Consider the following 18,472-nt stretch of genomic DNA (forward strand, 5'->3'; position numbering starts at 1 on the left):
CCAAAGGAGCTTTCAAAAAAGGAATGCAGAGTTAAAGCTCTGTTGTAAGCCAGCCTCTGCCAATCCTGCTTCTACTAGACTGTATGTTTATTTGGTTTTGTTCAGTACAAGAGCTATTTTTGTCTGGTGGAAGAGTGCTTGGAACAAAGATGCCAGTTTTGCTGTAGGCCTGCTAAACTACACACTAGTGATAACCAAGTTGGTTTAAAAAAAAAATAGCGTTTTTTAGGGCCTGCTTCAGTTTGGGTGTTTGATAATACCTGTGGTTGATCTCTTCTGTTACTGTATGCATCTAAAAACATAGAAGAAATTAGAGAAAACAGAAGAGCAGGGTCAGATTAGGGAGAAAGTTTTAATGAGGATGAGAAACGGCATAAAAGTATATACAGATTAATAGAGTTGGAAAGAATGAAAGAAAATCAAGACAAGATACTAATTCTATTCCATGTTCAAAGAAGGAACTAGCAGACCTGAGCAAGATCAATACATTGAGATAAATAGCAAAGTCTTAAAAGCAGATGCTGACTTCTGCTGACAAACAGAAGTGGAATAATGTATTAAAAATGCAGTACGGAATTGTGATGTGCAGAAGGTGGGTGCTGCTTGAACCCTCTGTACCGAGTACCTGCTCTGCGCACCTGCTACGGCTTTTCTTAAGCCGAATGATCTCTTTAGCTGCATCTGAGCTGACAAATTGGGGAGTAGTTGTTTGTCAGCAGCAGCTTGCAGCGCAGTGCCCGTGTTCTGCTTGCTTTACAGGCTGCTATGTTGCTGGTGAGGCTAGGGCTGTCATGCTGCCGTAGCCAAGGCTGCCGATGCGGTCTTGTAGTTTGTCCTAGAGCATGAAACAGTGCATAGCCTCTGCATGAACTTTTCAGGTGTGCAGCTGTACTTGGAGATCCCTGTGTGTTGCAGGGCTCATGACTTGTGCCACTTGTATCTTGCCTCTGATAGCTAGCTTGGAACGGGTCTGCGTTACAGTAAGAATTTTGGGCTTGCTTACGTGTAGCTTGTTGTCTTGCCTGCTTTAGAGTTCTGCCCCACACAGTGCTGCCCTGAGCTTGGATAACCTTCATCTTGTTCTCTTGTTCCGCCCTCTGCATCGCCTTTTGCTTGCTTCTGTGTTTTGGAAGTGCATCCCCCTTTGCTTCATTTCATGCCAACCATCTAAGTGATGCAGGCTGAAAGAAACCTGCCTTACTCCTTGGCTCGGTAAGTGCCGTGTGACCCCGGGAGGATCAGTTCCTCCCTGGTGTCAGAGGAGGCGGGGAGGAGGACGTGTGGGGAGCACCACGGAGGGGGTTTGCCCGATCACCGCTGGCCGGTGGGCGAGGTCAGGCAGGAGAGCCTTGCAGTGCGTCCGCTAATTAACTTGTGTTTTGTGCCCGCTGTGTCACTTCCGCGTCTCAGCAGCTGGGAGACACTGTTGGGGTACGGATCGCCCAGCCACCGCGCTGCAGGGTGTCTGTACGCGCCGTATGCTCGCCCGTCTGGAGTCACTTCCTGGAGAACGGTGAGTGGTGTTACTAGAGACAAACGCAGTATGTCCTTGGTAGAGCCCTCGTGCCGCTCCTTCCCTGCGCCGCTGCTGCCGCCCCGCCGCCCGGTGAGCCCGAGGGGGGCGGAGCCGCTGGCGGCGGGGAGGGGGCGCGGGGAGGGGCCCGGCGCTTCCGCCGCGTCCCCCCGGGAAGCTGATGCGGGAGCCGGATGCCGGGGCGGGGGCGGGGCCAAGGGCGCGCCCAGGCGGCGGGCGGGGCCTGCACCTGCCGGGCTGACGTCAGGGCAGGGCGGGGCCGAGGCGGGAGGCGCCGGCCGGCGGCTCGCGGACGGTTGGCGGGGGCCGCCGCGGTGCCCCAGCCCCCCCTCCCCCCCGCCCCTTGCTGGCGGCCGTTATGCGGCGGGCGCTGCCGCCGCTGCGCGGGCTCCTGGCGGGCGCCGCCGGCCGGCGCGCTGCGGAGCCCGCCGAGTGCCGGGAGCCGCCCTGCGGCGCCGCGCCCCCCGCGGAGGGGAGCGGGGGCGGCAAGGTGAGCGGGCGGCGGAGAGGGGCCCTGGGCGGTGGCGGGGCGCGGGCTCGCCCTGCCGGCGTGCGGGGCGGGCCGGAGCGGAAGGGAAACCGAAACGGCTTGGGCCGCCGGCCGGGCGGGCCGTCATGCTGCCGGCGGCGGCGTTGGCGGGCGCCGCCCGAGCCCGCGTGTGGCAGCGGGCGCCTGCGGGGGGGCGCGCTGGGCGCGGGGTCTGGCGGAGCGGCGGCGGCGCGAGGAGGGCGCGGCTTGGCGGTCGGGGGGAAGGCGAGGCGCCGTTAGCCTCACGGTGTCCGCGTCGGATGTGCTGCGAGCTCTCTGCGTAGATACCTCCTTATTCTATCCTCTGCATCTGTAGAAAAAGAGAACTTTTGGCTGCACGCTTGTTCGCTGTAAAATTCACATCCTTAGTCCGCAGGGTTTACAGGTAGCCAAATTAGCGTGAAGAACACTCATTGCAATGTTTGCTCAATAACTTCACGTACCTGTTAAACATACAGCAGAGGGCTTTTAAGTCTTTTTTTATCAACAAGTCTGCACTGCTAGCTGTGTGGCAGGGTTTTTTTTCTCATCTGGCATTCCTTAAACTGTTGACACACACCTTAGAGAAAGTGGTTTGAGTTTTGTTTCCTTTTTAAATAAAGGATTGAGGACTGCATGCAGTGTAAAGGGGAGGATTTTGGAGGGCCTCCTTGCATGCAAAACTCTAAACTGAACAGTGAACAACTATCTTTTTTAAAATCAATTACACTGCAATATATCTAAAATATTGACCTTATTAAATGGGCCTCTGTAGGGAGATATACTCGGGGCAGTTCAAATGTAGTTCATGCATGCGGATTGTATAAAAGGCAGCAGCGAGAGCAAACTTGGCAAGGAGCGTACCTCTGGTTACGGCCCCTTTCGCTTCCTGATGGCAGTGGCACCAGCAGCGTGTGTCTGACCTGTTCTGTGCTATATGCAGCTACGGTAAAAAAGTAGCAGATGAATTAATGATGAGGAACAAAGTGCTGCTTAAGTAGCTGAAATGCCCTTCTCGATGACTGGGAAAAACAGTGGGTTAAACTTCTGTCAGTATACTTGGGAACACCTTGAATAGGAAAAGCTGCCCCAGCTTCACTGGGTTCTGTCCGGGTTCTCCCCGTTGTGCTCCGTTCTAGCACTAACTCTTTCACTCCTTTTTCATCAAGTGATGGAAAAGAGGATCTTAAATCCCAAGAGCCCTAGATTCCATTTTTGGCTTGGGAAGGAAATAGAGTTTAAATTATAGATCCTTTCGGTTCATCCTTTCCAAATTGATTCAATAACAGCTTAATGGCTTCAGAGGCCTAGCTCTCACTCTCCCCTCCCTAGGCTCCAGTTAGTCTTGATATCTTTTTCTGGGTTTATGAAGTCCAGTTCTTTACCTTTTCAAAGAAAGGCAACTGGAAAAATTTTAGCAACCCAAGCAGTAGGCATTAGTCTGCCATATATAGAATCAAGAATTGGATGAAGTGATGTGTAAGGAGCAACAACACATATCTAGCTATAGTTGATCCTGTTCTGGAACGGAAAAGTGCACGTCAGCGGGGAAAGTTTAAGCAGCTAAACATCCTGTAAGGAGAGACCAACTTGTAATCAAGACCTACCTATTGATTCATTTTTTCTGTTAGTAGTGGGCTCTGTTAGTATTCTTTCCATTGGAATTACCTGTGAAATACTTGGATTTGAAGCGAAAATGGGACTCACTGGCTCAGCAGCATGTGTTTTATACCTCTTTTTACCGGTTTAACTCAGTTTGTTCCAGTGGTCTGGAACTACTCATGAGACAAGGTAGAACTCATGAGGCTGCATGGGTAAGGAAAAGGGAACTGTAGCGCTCCTTTCTTCACAGTAAATATTGTAATAGGTGAATATATCTATCAGGCACATTAAAATGTGCAGTATAAAAGATCCATTCCTTCCCTGTGGAACTTGTGTTTTAATTGGACTTCAGCTGTTGTAAGCTCTGTCAGACATGTGTAAGGATGGAAATAATTCGTGTTCTCTTTCTTTTCTTTCTTCACTACAGCTCAGCATACTGCCTTCCTTTGGTTTCCTTTTTGACATTGATGGGGTACTGGTACGAGGAAAGACTCCAATTCCTGCTGCAAAAACAGCCTTTCAAAAGCTAGTTAATTCTCGGGGACAGTTCTTTGTGCCTGTAGTATTTGTCACCAATGCAGGGAATTGCCTTCGCCAGAAAAAAGCTGATCAATTGTCTCATATATTGGGAGTTCCAGTGAGTAACTTAAAATTCATTAATTTATTTACTCATTTATGGTGTGCACGTCAAATGTAGTATCTTCCATTAAATGCATTTCAGCTGCTCAGGCAGTTTTTGCTTTAAGTCCTCTGAAATACTTCGTTGGGAAGTACTATAAAAGTGAGAAATACTGTCCAAAGCTGTAACTGGTAACGGTATTTCTTTGCAAATTTGTTATTGTGGGAATAAATCTTAGCTCCTTCTGAATAAGAGACTGTATGTACCAGTAACATGAAACTCTGCTCTAGCAAGCTGAATGACTTCTGTGATAATGTGCAAGACTGGAGTGTCCTGCCTTCCTTTGATACAAGTGGTAGAACTTTATTCCTCTATGATTTGTGGGCTTTGCTGGCAGTAGGACCTCTCCCTTTTTGGAGACTGCATTCAAACATTACTAAAATTAAACCATAAAGTTAATTCTGTAGTGCCTTTCCTTTCAGTGAAGGCCAGTGGACATGGGTATATCTACATTAATAGAATCTCATGTATCATGGATAAAATATGACATCTCAATTACTTTTGGAATTTTTTAGATCTGTAAAGGTAATAAATAATAATTCCTAGTATCATCCTTCCAGCATAATTACTTTCCTGTTTTGTACCTACTGAAGGGATGCGATATGTAAACTAAAAGATTAAGGTCTTGTGATACAACAGAATCAATGCTGCAATCTAGCAAAGGTACTATAATTTGACCCAGGACAATTCTGAATCTTCTTTCTTCTATGTTTTCTAAATGGATTTGGTCACTGTGTAAAACTAGTAGAGAAAAACTTGTGTTCTTATTGAGTAGAGGAATTCTGGAAGGTGAAAGGGATGTTAATATCAATTTGTCAATAATATACTTTTTTCTTTTTTTTTTAACCAATGCTTTGACTATGAAGTTTAGGAGAAAATGATATGGTGAGGTTTTATGTGTGATTATGTCTAGTACAGTAATTTAAATAACTTGTCATGCTTGTAAATATCCATATAAATAACTTATCTGAAAAACAACAAATTTCTCTCTCCCTTTTTTTTTTTTTTTTCCAATCCCAAACAGATTTCACAAGACCAAGTGATGATGTCACATAGTCCTCTGCGAATGTTCAAGCGTTATCATGAAAAATGTGTTCTCGTATCTGGGCAAGGACCACTTCTTGATATTGCTCAAGAGTATCCTTTAAAACGCTTTCTGTTCAGCGGATCATGTGGATCGAGGGAAGACCAAGTATTTCAGCATTAGAAATTCGGTATTAAGCAATGGTAGTTCCTACTATAATGTCAAGTTTATGTATTAAGAATTGTTAAGTTGTTGGTATGTTGATACTTGCTCCATTTTATTATATTCTTTTACGTACTATTATATATGTTGTTAATAGGGAAGGAGAAAACAGAAAGAATTACTCCTTTGCTTTTGATGAAAATGACACTTCATCCAAAAGGGTTTGTGTTCTCTCGAGGATGAGAACATCAGATTTTACAATATTCTATAGCAAATTACATAGTTAGGCTAATCTCAAACAATTTTGTGGACACTTGATTTTTTTGGTCTAATAAACTTTTATGTAGTCACAGCTCACTAGTCAAATCCTTCTAGTTAAACTATGTAATAAAGAAAGGTAGGTGTTTGGTATAAAATCAGTACCTTGAAGTTGTTCCCAAAAAAAGCAAAGTTTTTTTCTCAGAGTTGATATTTAATCAATTCATTATTTTATGAATGAACTTGTGCAACATTTAAGTGCTAACAAGTGAATTCAACCATGATAACTAACCCTTACTGGTAGCTTTTTCCTGTCATGAGAAGCGCTTATAGAAATCAGCAATGTACTGTTGTGTGTGTACTTAGCATGACTATGTGTGGAAATATATGATTGGTACTTAGTACTGTGAAGGTCAAACATCTCTTAGACTTCAGTTGCAAATGTTACTGACTAATAATTTAACTGATGTTCTCATTATTGTATATTCAAATGACACTATGATTCATTTCAGCATCAACTGTTTCTTTTATCTCCTATTGTCATCTTCCAATCAGCTTGCTCAGCTCATGTGCCTGTGGGTTATTCCCTATTACTGGAGTGGGATGTTATTGTCCATTATTTATCATATCTAACTTAGCTCAGCAGCTTAAGAAGTACTTCATAAAGGACAGTGCAAATGAATAACCTGCTAATCATATGTTAGCTTTACCAGCTAGAGGTACAAGTTTCTTTTTTGTTTTTCCTCCTCTTCATAGGCATGAGGCTAAGTAACATTGTTTTTGAAACCAATGTCTAGAGTAGAGCTATACTTTAAAAAGCTTTGCAACTTCTATATTAAATACCAAAAAGAACTGTGTTGATATAACTGTGGTATATAAGCTTTGTGTTCTAATTTAATGACCTTAACTTTTGCATAATCTATCGTCTGTTTTCAATAACTCTCTTCTGTATTCTTCAGTTTATTGGAATTTTAATTTTGATTAAAGTTGGAATAAATCATAAGTTGGAAAAAATGTTATATGTAATTTTTACTTAAAAGCTTTATTTCAAATAAAAGATGGCGAAAAAGTTACTGAAGAAACATCCTGGATAGCTGTCAACATTCAATTTAGGCATGTTAAGAGAAAAGTGTATTAGAAGACTGAATACAAAACATAAAAATTGTATTTCTGTGTTGCATTCTTAAGTGCAGTTAGATAGCACTTCTGTGTGGGATAATCATATTTTAAAATAACTTTACAAATGCCCTGTATTGTTAATTCTGATATAAAATCAGGTGGCCTTATTTGTATAACAGATATATTTAAATAGCTCTTATTTTCATATGCATTGTAAGAATAAGTCATATTAGTATTGAGCATAGCATCATAGCTGGTTTTTACACCAGCAAGGAGTTTTAGTTTGATTGCTTCCATTAACTAAGTTTAAATTAATGGGATATATTTGCTTTTAAGAATACTGCTATGCAAATCAGGAAGTTATTTTCCCCTTCTTTTCCACTTGTTTTTAAATATGTTTTGGTATTTATCTTAACTGCCTGCAGGACACTGAAACTTTATTGGGCAGCCTACTGTTTAGCAATAAACTGAGCTTTAAAATGATTGTTTAACTATCAATACAATTGCAGCAACGATGGTCTAAGGAAAGCACAGTTTGTGGGCACAGTATTTTTCCTTTAGATGAGCTTTCCTGTAATAATTACACAGGATGTTGTCTTATCATTAGATAAGCCTTCTGTTGTGCTTACATAAAGATAATCTTGGAGTCTTGCAGGTGTGTGGGGTAATTTCTTCCTCTTCATCTCATACTTTGAGCAAAGCTTTCTATATCATTTCTAAGTAATGGGATGATCATATTTTTACCTCACACAAAAATGTCAGTCTTTGATATGTTGCTTTTATTCCTAAATAATTTGCTTTACCAGATAAACGTCATATGTTAAAATTAATTGCTAAAACTGAATTACACTTTTTTTAAAATCTTTTAAAGTTAGCAATTCTGTATCCTTAACTGGTACTTTCTCAGTCTGGGTTTTTGTCAACCTATTACCATTGAAACCTTGCGAGAGAAATACCCTTTGCTAGATGTGGTTGACCATGACAGAAGACCTAAAATTCTGGTGAGTGTATATTTTTGTTTTCAGATTGTTTGCTTACTAGGTGATGCTCTACAATAGAGGCCAATATTTAAACTACCGAGCCAATCGTGCTTCTGTGTTGTATTTTGACTTACTTTCTCTTCTGCTTCTGTATTTGTTTTCCTACAATGTTCTCAAGAGCAAGTGTGTAAGCTTTCTTTTCTGTCAGTGGTAATTCTTTGTTTTTCTTTGTTCTTTGATTTTTGTAACTTCCTATTGTGGAAACTTAGAATTTAGTACAGATACTGAATTTAAAATATGTTTTTGAAGCTTTTTGGGATGTGTGGGATGTGTGTTTTTCCTTCATTTTGGATTGTCATGGTACTATTTCTAGGCTCTGAGCTTGCTTTGATTGTAAATTAATGCCTGCAGATAACTAAGTTTTCTCCAAAGGACAGCCTTTTTGTTTATTCCATTACTTAAATATATTTAAATATAACATAACAGACTATTAGTTTTTATAAACAGTATGGTTTCAACTGAATATTGCAGAATTTCAGAGAGCAGTACCTATATTTCTTTTCCTTGTATGGAGTGTCAGTCACTATTTGTGAGTACAGCACAAAGACTTGTGGAGGTATGGTTTATTTTCAGGTTCACTTAGTGTTTGTTATTCACACACTAGATTTCAACAATTGAGAGAGCATATGAGACAGTTGAGGAAATGTTTACAAGAATTTTAGCTATAGAACAGTCTTAGGTAATACAGTCCACATCAAGCATTTGCAGCAGCTGCTATGGAGAAGGAAAAGTGGTATTTGTAAGCAATTCAGACAGCTGCTACACATAGGAGTGTAAGACTAATGTTGTAAGGAGAGGTGCAAATATTGTAGGAATTTTTTCTTTAACTGTAGCTATTCACATTGCTAACGAAAACTACTGTATTGCTTTACTGCAGAACAACACTGAAGACTGTCTTGCATTTTGTGAAACTTCACTGCTTATTCATGTTCTTGCTGGCTGTCTCCATAGCATCTGAGTAATTAACTGAGTGGGAATTGATCACAAGAAATAGATGCAATCTCTTTCATTTGATTTTGTTTGCTGATTGCTGAATGTATCTGGACTGCAACTGCAGCTGAGTAACAGCTGTGTTGTACTTTGTGCTGCTAAACATAGAACTTTCAGAGCCAATTAATGTGCATTTGTCATCAGTAAATGTTACTTTAAAAAATGTAATAAAAAAGTCTTTTTTTCTTTGCAATATTCAAAACCAACCTATAAAACTTGTTGAGCAACCTTAGGTAAGTTGCCCCTTCTCCTGAGAAAAATATGGAACAAAATGAAGTATGAAATTGCATTGTTTAGAAATGCAAGTTATTGTCTAGAAGCATGCTCTGGCTGACCAAATCTGTGTATTGTACATATTCAGGATCAGTTCCAGAGGAGCCATTAGTAACGTGTTAATGGAGTAGGAAATACTTAAGCCTTAGAATGGTTGTTTTTATGGAAAAAGAATTCATGTGTTTCACACTCCTGAAAAGAGAGCTGGTATTTAATATCTTTTGTCGTGTACTTCATCTTATTTTGCCTCTGTTTAGCTTAGATATTTTGAAAGTGGAGGACTCGTTTTGTAGATTAACATTAAAGGAACCATCAGTAGATAAAGTGAACTTTTCCCATATAAAGTCAAGAAAATCTTTGTTGTGGTTCCATAACTCAGCTGTATCACCTTTTGCGTTATTACTCAACCATGCAGATGTAGAACTTTAAAAAAACATTAATGTATTTGTCACTAAGGGGAATAAATAATGAAGTACAAACTATTATTTGTTTAGCAGTTCTTATACAATCCATTTTTCTTTCTTAGCAGTGATAAATATATTTCAAAATATATTTTTCAAATGTCTGGTTAATCCTAGAGGCTTGTATTCTCCTATAGAAAAATAAACATACTTGCTTCATACACAAGTAAATTAAGCAACTGAAGTTTAATAGCTTGTCAGATTTAAGTAGATGTAGGAGCTTTGAGACTGTAGAATGCTGTAATTTATTGCTGTCCATTTGCCACTAGATTTCACTTCAGAACTTGAAACACAAATTTCCTAGTAAAGTGACATCAAGAACTGGAGCAGTAGTTACATCAGAATATAGAGTGCATTTCCTGTCAGTGTTGCAGAAGGCAACTGAGGAAGTGATGCTTGAATTTATTCTGTTAAGAGTAGTGGATGTTTAATCTTTTAGAAAACTCTTACATTTTTCTTACTGCAGTACCCTTCTGCGGTGGAGCTTCCCAAGATTGAGGGTAAGTTATCTTTACTCACTTTGCAACTGTCCATTAACAAATGAAATATCTTTACTGTATTTTTCATTATAATTTTATTTTTAGATTGCTGTCCACTTTAGAATTCTGTCAGCCAGCTTTCTAAAATTTCCTTGTTAAGGACATCGGTCATTAATGTAGAATGTATAAAGCATGGTAAAATAAGACTTTTCTAATGTGCGCAGTTTTCAGCCATTTGTTTCTGAAGTTTTAGAAGGTAGGTGAAGTCTGTGTTGCTTTTCATTTTGCTTTAAAAGCCTATTGTTGCCTTCCTTTTGAAAATGAAGAATGAATTGCCATACACTCAGAAATAATTGGTCTTCTTCTTATAGTAGTCAGGAGGATCACTTCAGAGTTGGAGTACAAGAACCACTCCATCTGGTTTAAAAAAGCCATGATAGATGATTGCTGGAAAACAGAAGATTACTTAAAAACAACATCCAGATGTTGTTTTAAAATGGATAAATGGCAATTCTGATGAATTATTTCAATACTGTACATAAATATATCATAGAATTTACAAAGGTATGGAAGACTTAGAAATACAATTTAGAAGTCAGTATTGCACTGTTACGGAGCAATTTAGCCAACATAAAAATCAAATAATTTCTTAAACCTGTGGGTCTTGCAGTGAGGTCTTGTTAGTTGTGAGATTTTCTGTGAATGGGTATGTAATATATTAAAAACATAACCTAATGTGACTATATCATCAGTTTAATGAAAACAAATTATTCAGTCTCTTTGGTGTTAGTGATTTGATGCTCTATTAACTAATCCCATAACTATTTTGTAATTCTTCTTCTCGTAGCTGTTGTTTTGTTTGGAGAGCCAGTCAGATGGGAAACCAACCTTCAGTTGATAATAGATGTTCTGCTGACAAGTGGCTATCCTGGAAATCCGTATCACCATGAAAATTACCCTCATATACCTGTACTTGCCTGTAATATGGATCTGATGTGGGTAGCTGAAGCACAGTCCCCAAGGTAAATGCAATTATAACACATACATATATAGTGTGATATCTTACATTTTTAATCATTGCTTCAGTAAAATTGAAAATCAATATTTTCATACAAAATGTTTGTTGTAGCTTTACAGCAGGTATGTTTTCTCACTCCCCAAAGAAAGATACTTCTTTGCCTGAGGGCCTTAGACTTTCAGTCCAAAGGGAGAGAGAGAGAAGGGGTGGGGGGAGAAAGGGGCAAAAATTATCAAGGCTATTGTTGCATGTCATCAAGTCCTCCTTTGGTATTCCTCTTTTCCACCCTACAGCTTCTGATAGGATGATGAATTGATCCTATTGGTTAAAAGCAGTGTGGTGGGTTTTTTGTGTTTTTGTGTTTTGTTTTTTTTGTTTTTTTTAAACTAATGACACTGTAGTAAACTGTTCAAGGAACATAAGAAAAACCAGACAGAACACAGAGAAGAGGGTGATCTCTGGTAGTGTGGTTTTTTGTTTCTTTATTTAATAAAAGGTATTTCTTTAATTGCTTTGTTTCACTCTTTCCCTCAGTCTAAAATTTGGACATACATTGAAATAGAAATTTTTGTCACCATGACTTAATTGCTGGCTTGATCTTAGGGAGAAGATTTTGTGAGAGATCCTTATTTAGATGCAAAGAACATCTCTAATAGCACACTGGCAAAATATGTACATTTGGTAGTTTAAGGTAAGGCAACAAATATGTCTACAGTAAATAATAAGATCCATAGTTTCAGGTATGTCCTTTGGGCAAGATCCCGTATTCAAACAGAAATAAAGTTTGGTTTTGCTTTGGATTTGACAGTATGACAGGTTTGCATCTGCTAGTGCTGTGATCTTCAGTATTTGGCTATAACGCCATGACTGGGTTAGTTTAAGCTGTTGTTAATCATTACTGGAAATAATTTTATGCTGATTTATATGTTATCCTTAAATCAACAAATGAGGTGGAGAGAGGGAGTGAAGTGCTGATATTAAACCCAGAAAAGCTAGTTCTGTATCACATTTAAGTGCTACAGCTGCTTCCTTCTCCACAGCTTTTTTTCCTTAACTGGTGATTTTGATTTCTTTCTTAGTGTTTCGTAGGCCACTAGAGGTTTAATTTATTTATTAGTGCCCCTGATATGTATCTGCTGGCTTCTTGTTCTCACTATACTAGTGTTTTAGGTGTTTTGTTTTTTTTTTTTAAGCTGTAGTTACTTGGTTTAAACAGCCATAAATGTCTATGTGCATTAGAAGTTATCTAGCTGCTCTTGTTAAGTATTTATGTGTAACTTATTGTAATAGACTTGTTGTATAGCTTTTTATTTTAATTCTTCTTAATGTGATTTTGATACTTTAGCCTTCCTTATTTCTCAAGCATATATATTAGTTCATCTGTAAACCCAAGCCCTGAATTTGGTAATGAAGTCAAACTGCTTTTTACTCCTGATATTACATCTTCTAAATTGCTGTTTTACTACCTTGGTCGATAACCCATTGTCACTGTTCTCGCCTTGACCAAGTGAGTTATTAAAAGCGTGTTTTAAAATTACAGGTTGTCCCTTGATCTTCTTTTACATCTATTTTTGAGAGAGAATCCTGTAAAGTTTTTTGTTTCCATACTACAGAATGGGTTTTGGTATACTCGTGTGTTTAGGAGAGATTAATTTTCCTTATGTCTGATTCCAACTTACCTTTTCCATTTATCCTATTTGTTAATTCTGAAATTCAGCTGATTCTGCTAGGTCAATGTACAGAGTAGATCACAGGCTATAGGCATTATTTCAAAATGCATCACTTTTGCAAACTGGGCTGTTTGCTTAAATGCAAGTAACGCTAACACAAATCATTATTATGCTTTACTTCACTTTTAAAATAGACCAGTGTGCTGTGCTGTCCTAATTGCATGTTTTTGTTATGGTGTTTGTTGTTCAGCTAATCAGCAGTTAATTTTCAGTGAAACAGCTGTGGAAATGTTGCATGCAAACTGAGGAAAATTTGATAGTAACAGGATATTATTTATTCCCAGGAGTCTGTGAAAGAAAAAAAAAAACCCAGCTTTTTTTGCATACTTAATTTGATTTGTCACAAACCTTTATATTTCTGCAGGTTTGGGCATGGAACATTCATGGTTTGTTTGGAAAACATTTACAAGAAAATCACTGGCAAAGATCTGAAATATGAAGCCTTAATGGGCAAACCTAGTGAATTGACCTATCAATATGCAGAATACCTTATCAGGGCTCAAGCAGCAGAAAGGCAATGGAAGCAGCCTATTCAAACTCTTTATGCTGTCGGGTAAGATGATATAAGTCTAATAAGTATGTCAGGAAATTACTCGTAGCATATATACCAGCAGAGAAAAATACACAACTCTTACTAGTTTGTTTCTAGTATCATTGGGACCACCTAATATTCTTGGCACTATGTTTTACTTTTTATGATGTTTTCCAGGCTTACTCTTCTTAATCTTGAAATGTTAATACTTGTGTCTTTGTGTGTTTAATTTCTGTAGAAGCACAAGTGGTTTATATGCTACTAAGATTTTTTTCCTTTTTTTGCATTTCTGAAATAGGCTGTGTAAATATTTAACAAAAAGGCTTCTTTTTTTTTTCCTCTTAAAGTTGCTCGTGTAATATCAACAAGCTTTGAGTAGATAATAGGATATTAGGTAATGTAGAACTAGAATTGATCTGTGGGATCATTAAGCTCAGTCATAAGCTACTCTGCATGCAGTCACATCATAGAATCCTTTTCATAAACAGATAAAGCTCTATTGTATTAAGGACTGTTCCAGAATCTCCAAGATGTTTGAAAATAGCCTTATTCATGGATTGCTAATACCTCTCCTTGAGTCTTCCCCCCCAGCCTGGTCTGCAATTTTCAGTATGGAGAATTACTCAGTTCTATCATATGTCATGGTTAATGAAAATAGTGTGATAAAATAACTACAGGGTTGGACGACTTCCTGTCCACGTACTTTCCGATAAACTTCTGTACAGTATAAAATAAACTCTTAAATCAAACCCCTAAAATGTTTTTTTATATAATTGAAATTGGCTAATTTAAATTGTCCTGCTGACTAAACTCTTTTTCTTATATTTCCAGAGATAATCTCATGACTGATGTCTATGGTGCTAATCTTTACAATCGCTATCTTGAAGAGAAGAACTCCAGAAAAGGTTCCAAAACACGAATTCAGGCCAAAGTTGCTGGTGGCAGGAGGCCTGCCACTCTTGCTCAGGTTGATGAAATAGACAACAGTTGGGAAAGTGAATTAGCATCTTCTGCTGCTACCCATTGTAGGTCTGTTCTTGTTTGTACTGGGGTTTACAACCCTCACACAGAGGTACCCTCTGATACCAGGGAGAGCATAACTGACACAGTGTTCCATGGCCACAGAGATTTTAGATTTGATCCTGGTTTAGTAGAACCAGATCACATTGTACCAGATGTTGATGCTGCTGTAGACCTGATCTTTCAGCTGGAGAACTTTGCACCTAGTTGAGATGACAGGATTTCTTAAGGGCTATTCAGTGCTATGCTTCTCTTCCCCAAAACAATCTGTGCTTTAAAAGCATGCCACAAACTGCTGCTTTCTAAAATTTTTTAACTTCTTAACCATGATATTTTGAAATAGTTAAGTTCTTGCTTTAGTTGCCCTTCATTGTTGTCCTATTCATTATTTTTGGTATTTTAACAGTAATTTTTCATATCTTAGGCATGTAGCTGTCACTTAAATTCTCACATATCAGTTCATTCTTCTGTTAGCTGAAAGATTTAGCTTCTGGTTTATTGGAGGTCTTGAGCATATCAGATTGTGGTGCTGGAGTCATTCACACGATTACAAATTGGCTGGTACAGAGCACAATATGTATTACTTTTTGGTATTCTGCAAGTAATAAGCTTTCTTCCAAACATGTTGCTTCAAATTAGAGCCAAGTTCAAATACGTTGTGCTTCTTCATACTCACATATAACTCTGCAGCATTTCTTTTCATCTGTTTTCCCATGTGTTGGGAGCTGCCATTACTTCACCATGTTTTCTCTCTGACATGCAAAGCTTTTAAAGAAGTGCCCATTAAAAATGGGGAAGGCCGAGTTGTTAACACCATTTTTCGGAATTGCAGCTCATCTGAGCTCAGTCATCTAAGGAAAGTTATCTTGTGTGGCGTACCTGGCCTTTTTGTCATTGCCTTTTTACCTGGACTCTTATGAGGAATTTAGAATTTTCGTGTGCTTTAGAAAGTACGTTTCAGGCATTTCTGTCAATTGGACTTTTCTGCAGAATGCACATGTTTGCAGCTATTTGGGCAAAAAGTGCCTAGTATTTTACTTGAAGCTTCATACAACTGTGGTATTTAACCTGCCCTTAGAGTAACAAATTTCATCAATGTGTCAATGTTACATGTTTATTGTAATGGTTCATGAATTCTGTAACTGTTCATTTAAAAAATATAATTTATTTTATCTTATTTTTGTAAAAACATTTTTGTTTAAATCTAAAAGATGTTTTTGAGAATATTTGTATGTTAATTGATTATACTTGTGTGTACAAGTGTACTTTTGATACAAGCTTTGAGCCTGTCCTTTGTTACTTGGTAAAAATAAGCCAATCAAGTGTGTTTAAAAACAAAGTCACATACATAGAAATATCACTTAACATCACCTTAGGGCTAGTCAGCTTTTTCTTTGCAAGTTAGAAACTGTACAAACAAAAATCTGTGGGTCTTTAATTTTACTAAGTTCTTGCAGAACTAGCAGAATGCTTGTTTAAATATATTAATAGACACACGGTGACATAAAGCGAAATGATTTCCTGGCCGACTTCTTCATTTACTATGTTAAAATCTGAAAAGTGATCATAAAGATAACACTGCTCCAATGAAAGCAGATTTTGATTGTTTTCACTGCCCTTTGCAAACCCTTCCAATCTCAGCTCTATTATCAGGATCATTGATTTGTTCATTCATAATGTTTCATACACAGCTTTCAACCTATCTTGCTGAATCCAGTATTCTAAGGTCAAGGACAGTGTTGGAAACAGTGTATTTCTGTTCCTTCACTGGAAAAATGTTAAAGCAGCCCTGTTGTTCTTGCCTTATTGTTAAAATAAACAGATAGATGTCTGTTTCTTTAGCACTCTTCTATGCCAAATATTTGCCAAGTAGGCCAGATATTTCTAAGTAAAAATTGTAGTTAAGGATTTATAATATGTTGGGCTTACTAAAGTTTTGTCATTTTAATATTGAAGCATGTTGCAGAGCTCTTTAATTCTGTTACTGGAAGCTGGCTTAGGCTGTCAGTGAAGCAAGGAATAAAGATGTGGAGGTTAATGAAGAAAAACAGAAAACTGTTTGATTTCTTTTTTCCCAGAATTATACACGAACATTCATATCTTCAGAAAGTCTATGAAGGATCTGTGTATATACTTTTAAACTTAATCTGTCATGAAAACATAAATGTATATGTAGAAAAACTGTTCTGTTGGTAAGACTCTGCTGTTCTTAAATGAAAGGGAGATGGTTATTAAATTTTTAGTTTACATCCCTCTTAGAGATCATTTGGGCTACATCTGTGTTGAAGACATGTAATTGTTGCACTGATGGGTCTGCTTGAGCTACTTGGAGTCATTAGTAATTTAGTGCAATTCTTTGTAGGAATGTATGAGGACAGAACACAAAAATGGCAGTTGTTGCCACAGATGGTGGACAATGATGATTAATATGTATGTGGGAATTACTATGAAACACAAAAGGCAAATGTTATCACAGTAGGCACTGGTCATGGTATACCAGCGAGCTGGGCAATGTATTTTGGTGAGGTAAGATGAAAAACAAATTTTAAAGAAGGACTTGAAGTAGTATAGTGAGTTACCTTTGAGGATGTTTACCTGTAGGTCTTGCCAAACACAAAGGACCTCACAGGATCCACTTGCTAGAGCTACTGCCACAACTTCACTGCAGGGTTGCTCAGGTGGGTACCTTGGAATTAGATCGTGTATTCCCTAATTAGTACTGCAACCACACCTAGCATAGAGCTGGCTATAGAGCCTGAAAGCAAACTGTTTTCTTGGTGTCATGTTACAATATACTGAGCATTTAACACTACAGAAAGAATTTTAAAATATTACTTACCTTAGTGGTATAGCGAACTCTTCTTCAGAGTTCTAATGTTTTGCAAAACAACTAGAAATACATGTTTGCTCCTCTCTCAGCAAGTCCCAGTCCAGTTTGCTCTCTTACTTAAATTTCTGGTAAAAATACATTTGCGCTAGGATGCTAGTATGGGAATTGGGGTTTTTTGTGGCTCAGACAAACCTTCCATTCCATCTGCTTTACTGAATTAAAACTGAATTCCAGCAAAAGACTTGACATTTTAATCTTTTTATTAATGTGACCCCCTCAGAAAGGAGGCATTATTGTTGATTATACTATTATATAATGCCTTACAAATGAAGGTGCTTCGCTGACAGACTTTTAACCCTTTGAACTTTGTGCCTCCTCTCCATGCAGGAAGCGGTACAGATAAGAACTGCGTTTAAACGAGTGTCGTAAGACACTGCATCAGAGTTCTCTTGTGTTCTTGTGGCCGTTAGAAATGATACTTTGAAATTTGGTGATTCTTTGTTAAAAACAAACGAAAATGTGGAAATCCTTAGAAATCTCAGTCTCCATTACTAGTGAGGTACTTTCTTCAGCATTCTTAAGGAATACTGAGTTCAGTAAAATGTTCTTTCTAATTGCTCTGCTAGAAATGAGGCGAATAACTATCAGGTTAGGTAAGAAAAAGACTAAGACTCTGTGTTTAACTTTTGCTATCCTTTCCTTTAATGTCCTCTTGTGTTTTCACTTGCCTCATTCCATCTGTTTTCAGCTTTCACATTTACCTCATTGAAACAGCATTTGCCAGTGTTATGTTCACTGTATTTCAGTCACAACTTAGGCAAGCTATTGGATGGTATAATTCCTCTTTCAAGTTTAAAATGTAGTTGAAACAGCTAAGTGACCAAGATACAGCAAAATTGCTTTTTGAAATAATTTTTTAATATATCTGAGGATATTGCTCAAGTTTCTTGCATGTAGCACCTGTCCCTTCAGGGTAGTAGTTTTTGTTCTTGGTACCTTTTGTACTTTAAAAAAAAAAAGGAAAAAATCCAAACCCAATGAATCTTTGAAAAGCATATCCTGTACTCATTTTTACTGGTACAATATTGACAAGATTTTAAACTCCAGTCATGTATTGTCTTTGGTATCACGTGTGTTTCTTAACTGATAAATGCTTCTTAAATTAGAGGAATGTGTGATACTTGTATTTTAAAGAAAACATTTGTAGGTATCT

At 38.3% G+C, this 18,472-nt stretch overlaps 1 protein-coding gene across 1 annotated transcript; it reads left to right on the top strand.

Annotated features, from left to right (window-relative positions):
* The first annotated feature begins 1,747 nt into the window (after positions 1-1,747).
* On the top strand, positions 1,748-16,687 carry LOC112982844 (haloacid dehalogenase-like hydrolase domain-containing 5). Its single transcript, XM_064518844.1, has 8 exons — positions 1,748-2,024; positions 4,072-4,281; positions 5,348-5,460; positions 7,794-7,887; positions 10,117-10,150; positions 10,977-11,151; positions 13,242-13,430; positions 14,241-16,687. The coding sequence occupies exons 1-8, from the start codon at positions 1,893-1,895 to the stop codon at positions 14,638-14,640; spliced, it is 1,347 nt and encodes a 448-aa protein (XP_064374914.1). The 5' UTR covers positions 1,748-1,892; the 3' UTR covers positions 14,641-16,687.
* The last annotated feature ends 1,785 nt before the right edge of the window (positions 16,688-18,472 follow it).

This window comes from Dromaius novaehollandiae, chromosome 12 (assembly GCF_036370855.1).
Source record: "Dromaius novaehollandiae isolate bDroNov1 chromosome 12, bDroNov1.hap1, whole genome shotgun sequence".
Classification (NCBI taxonomy): Eukaryota; Metazoa; Chordata; class Aves; order Casuariiformes; family Dromaiidae; genus Dromaius; species Dromaius novaehollandiae.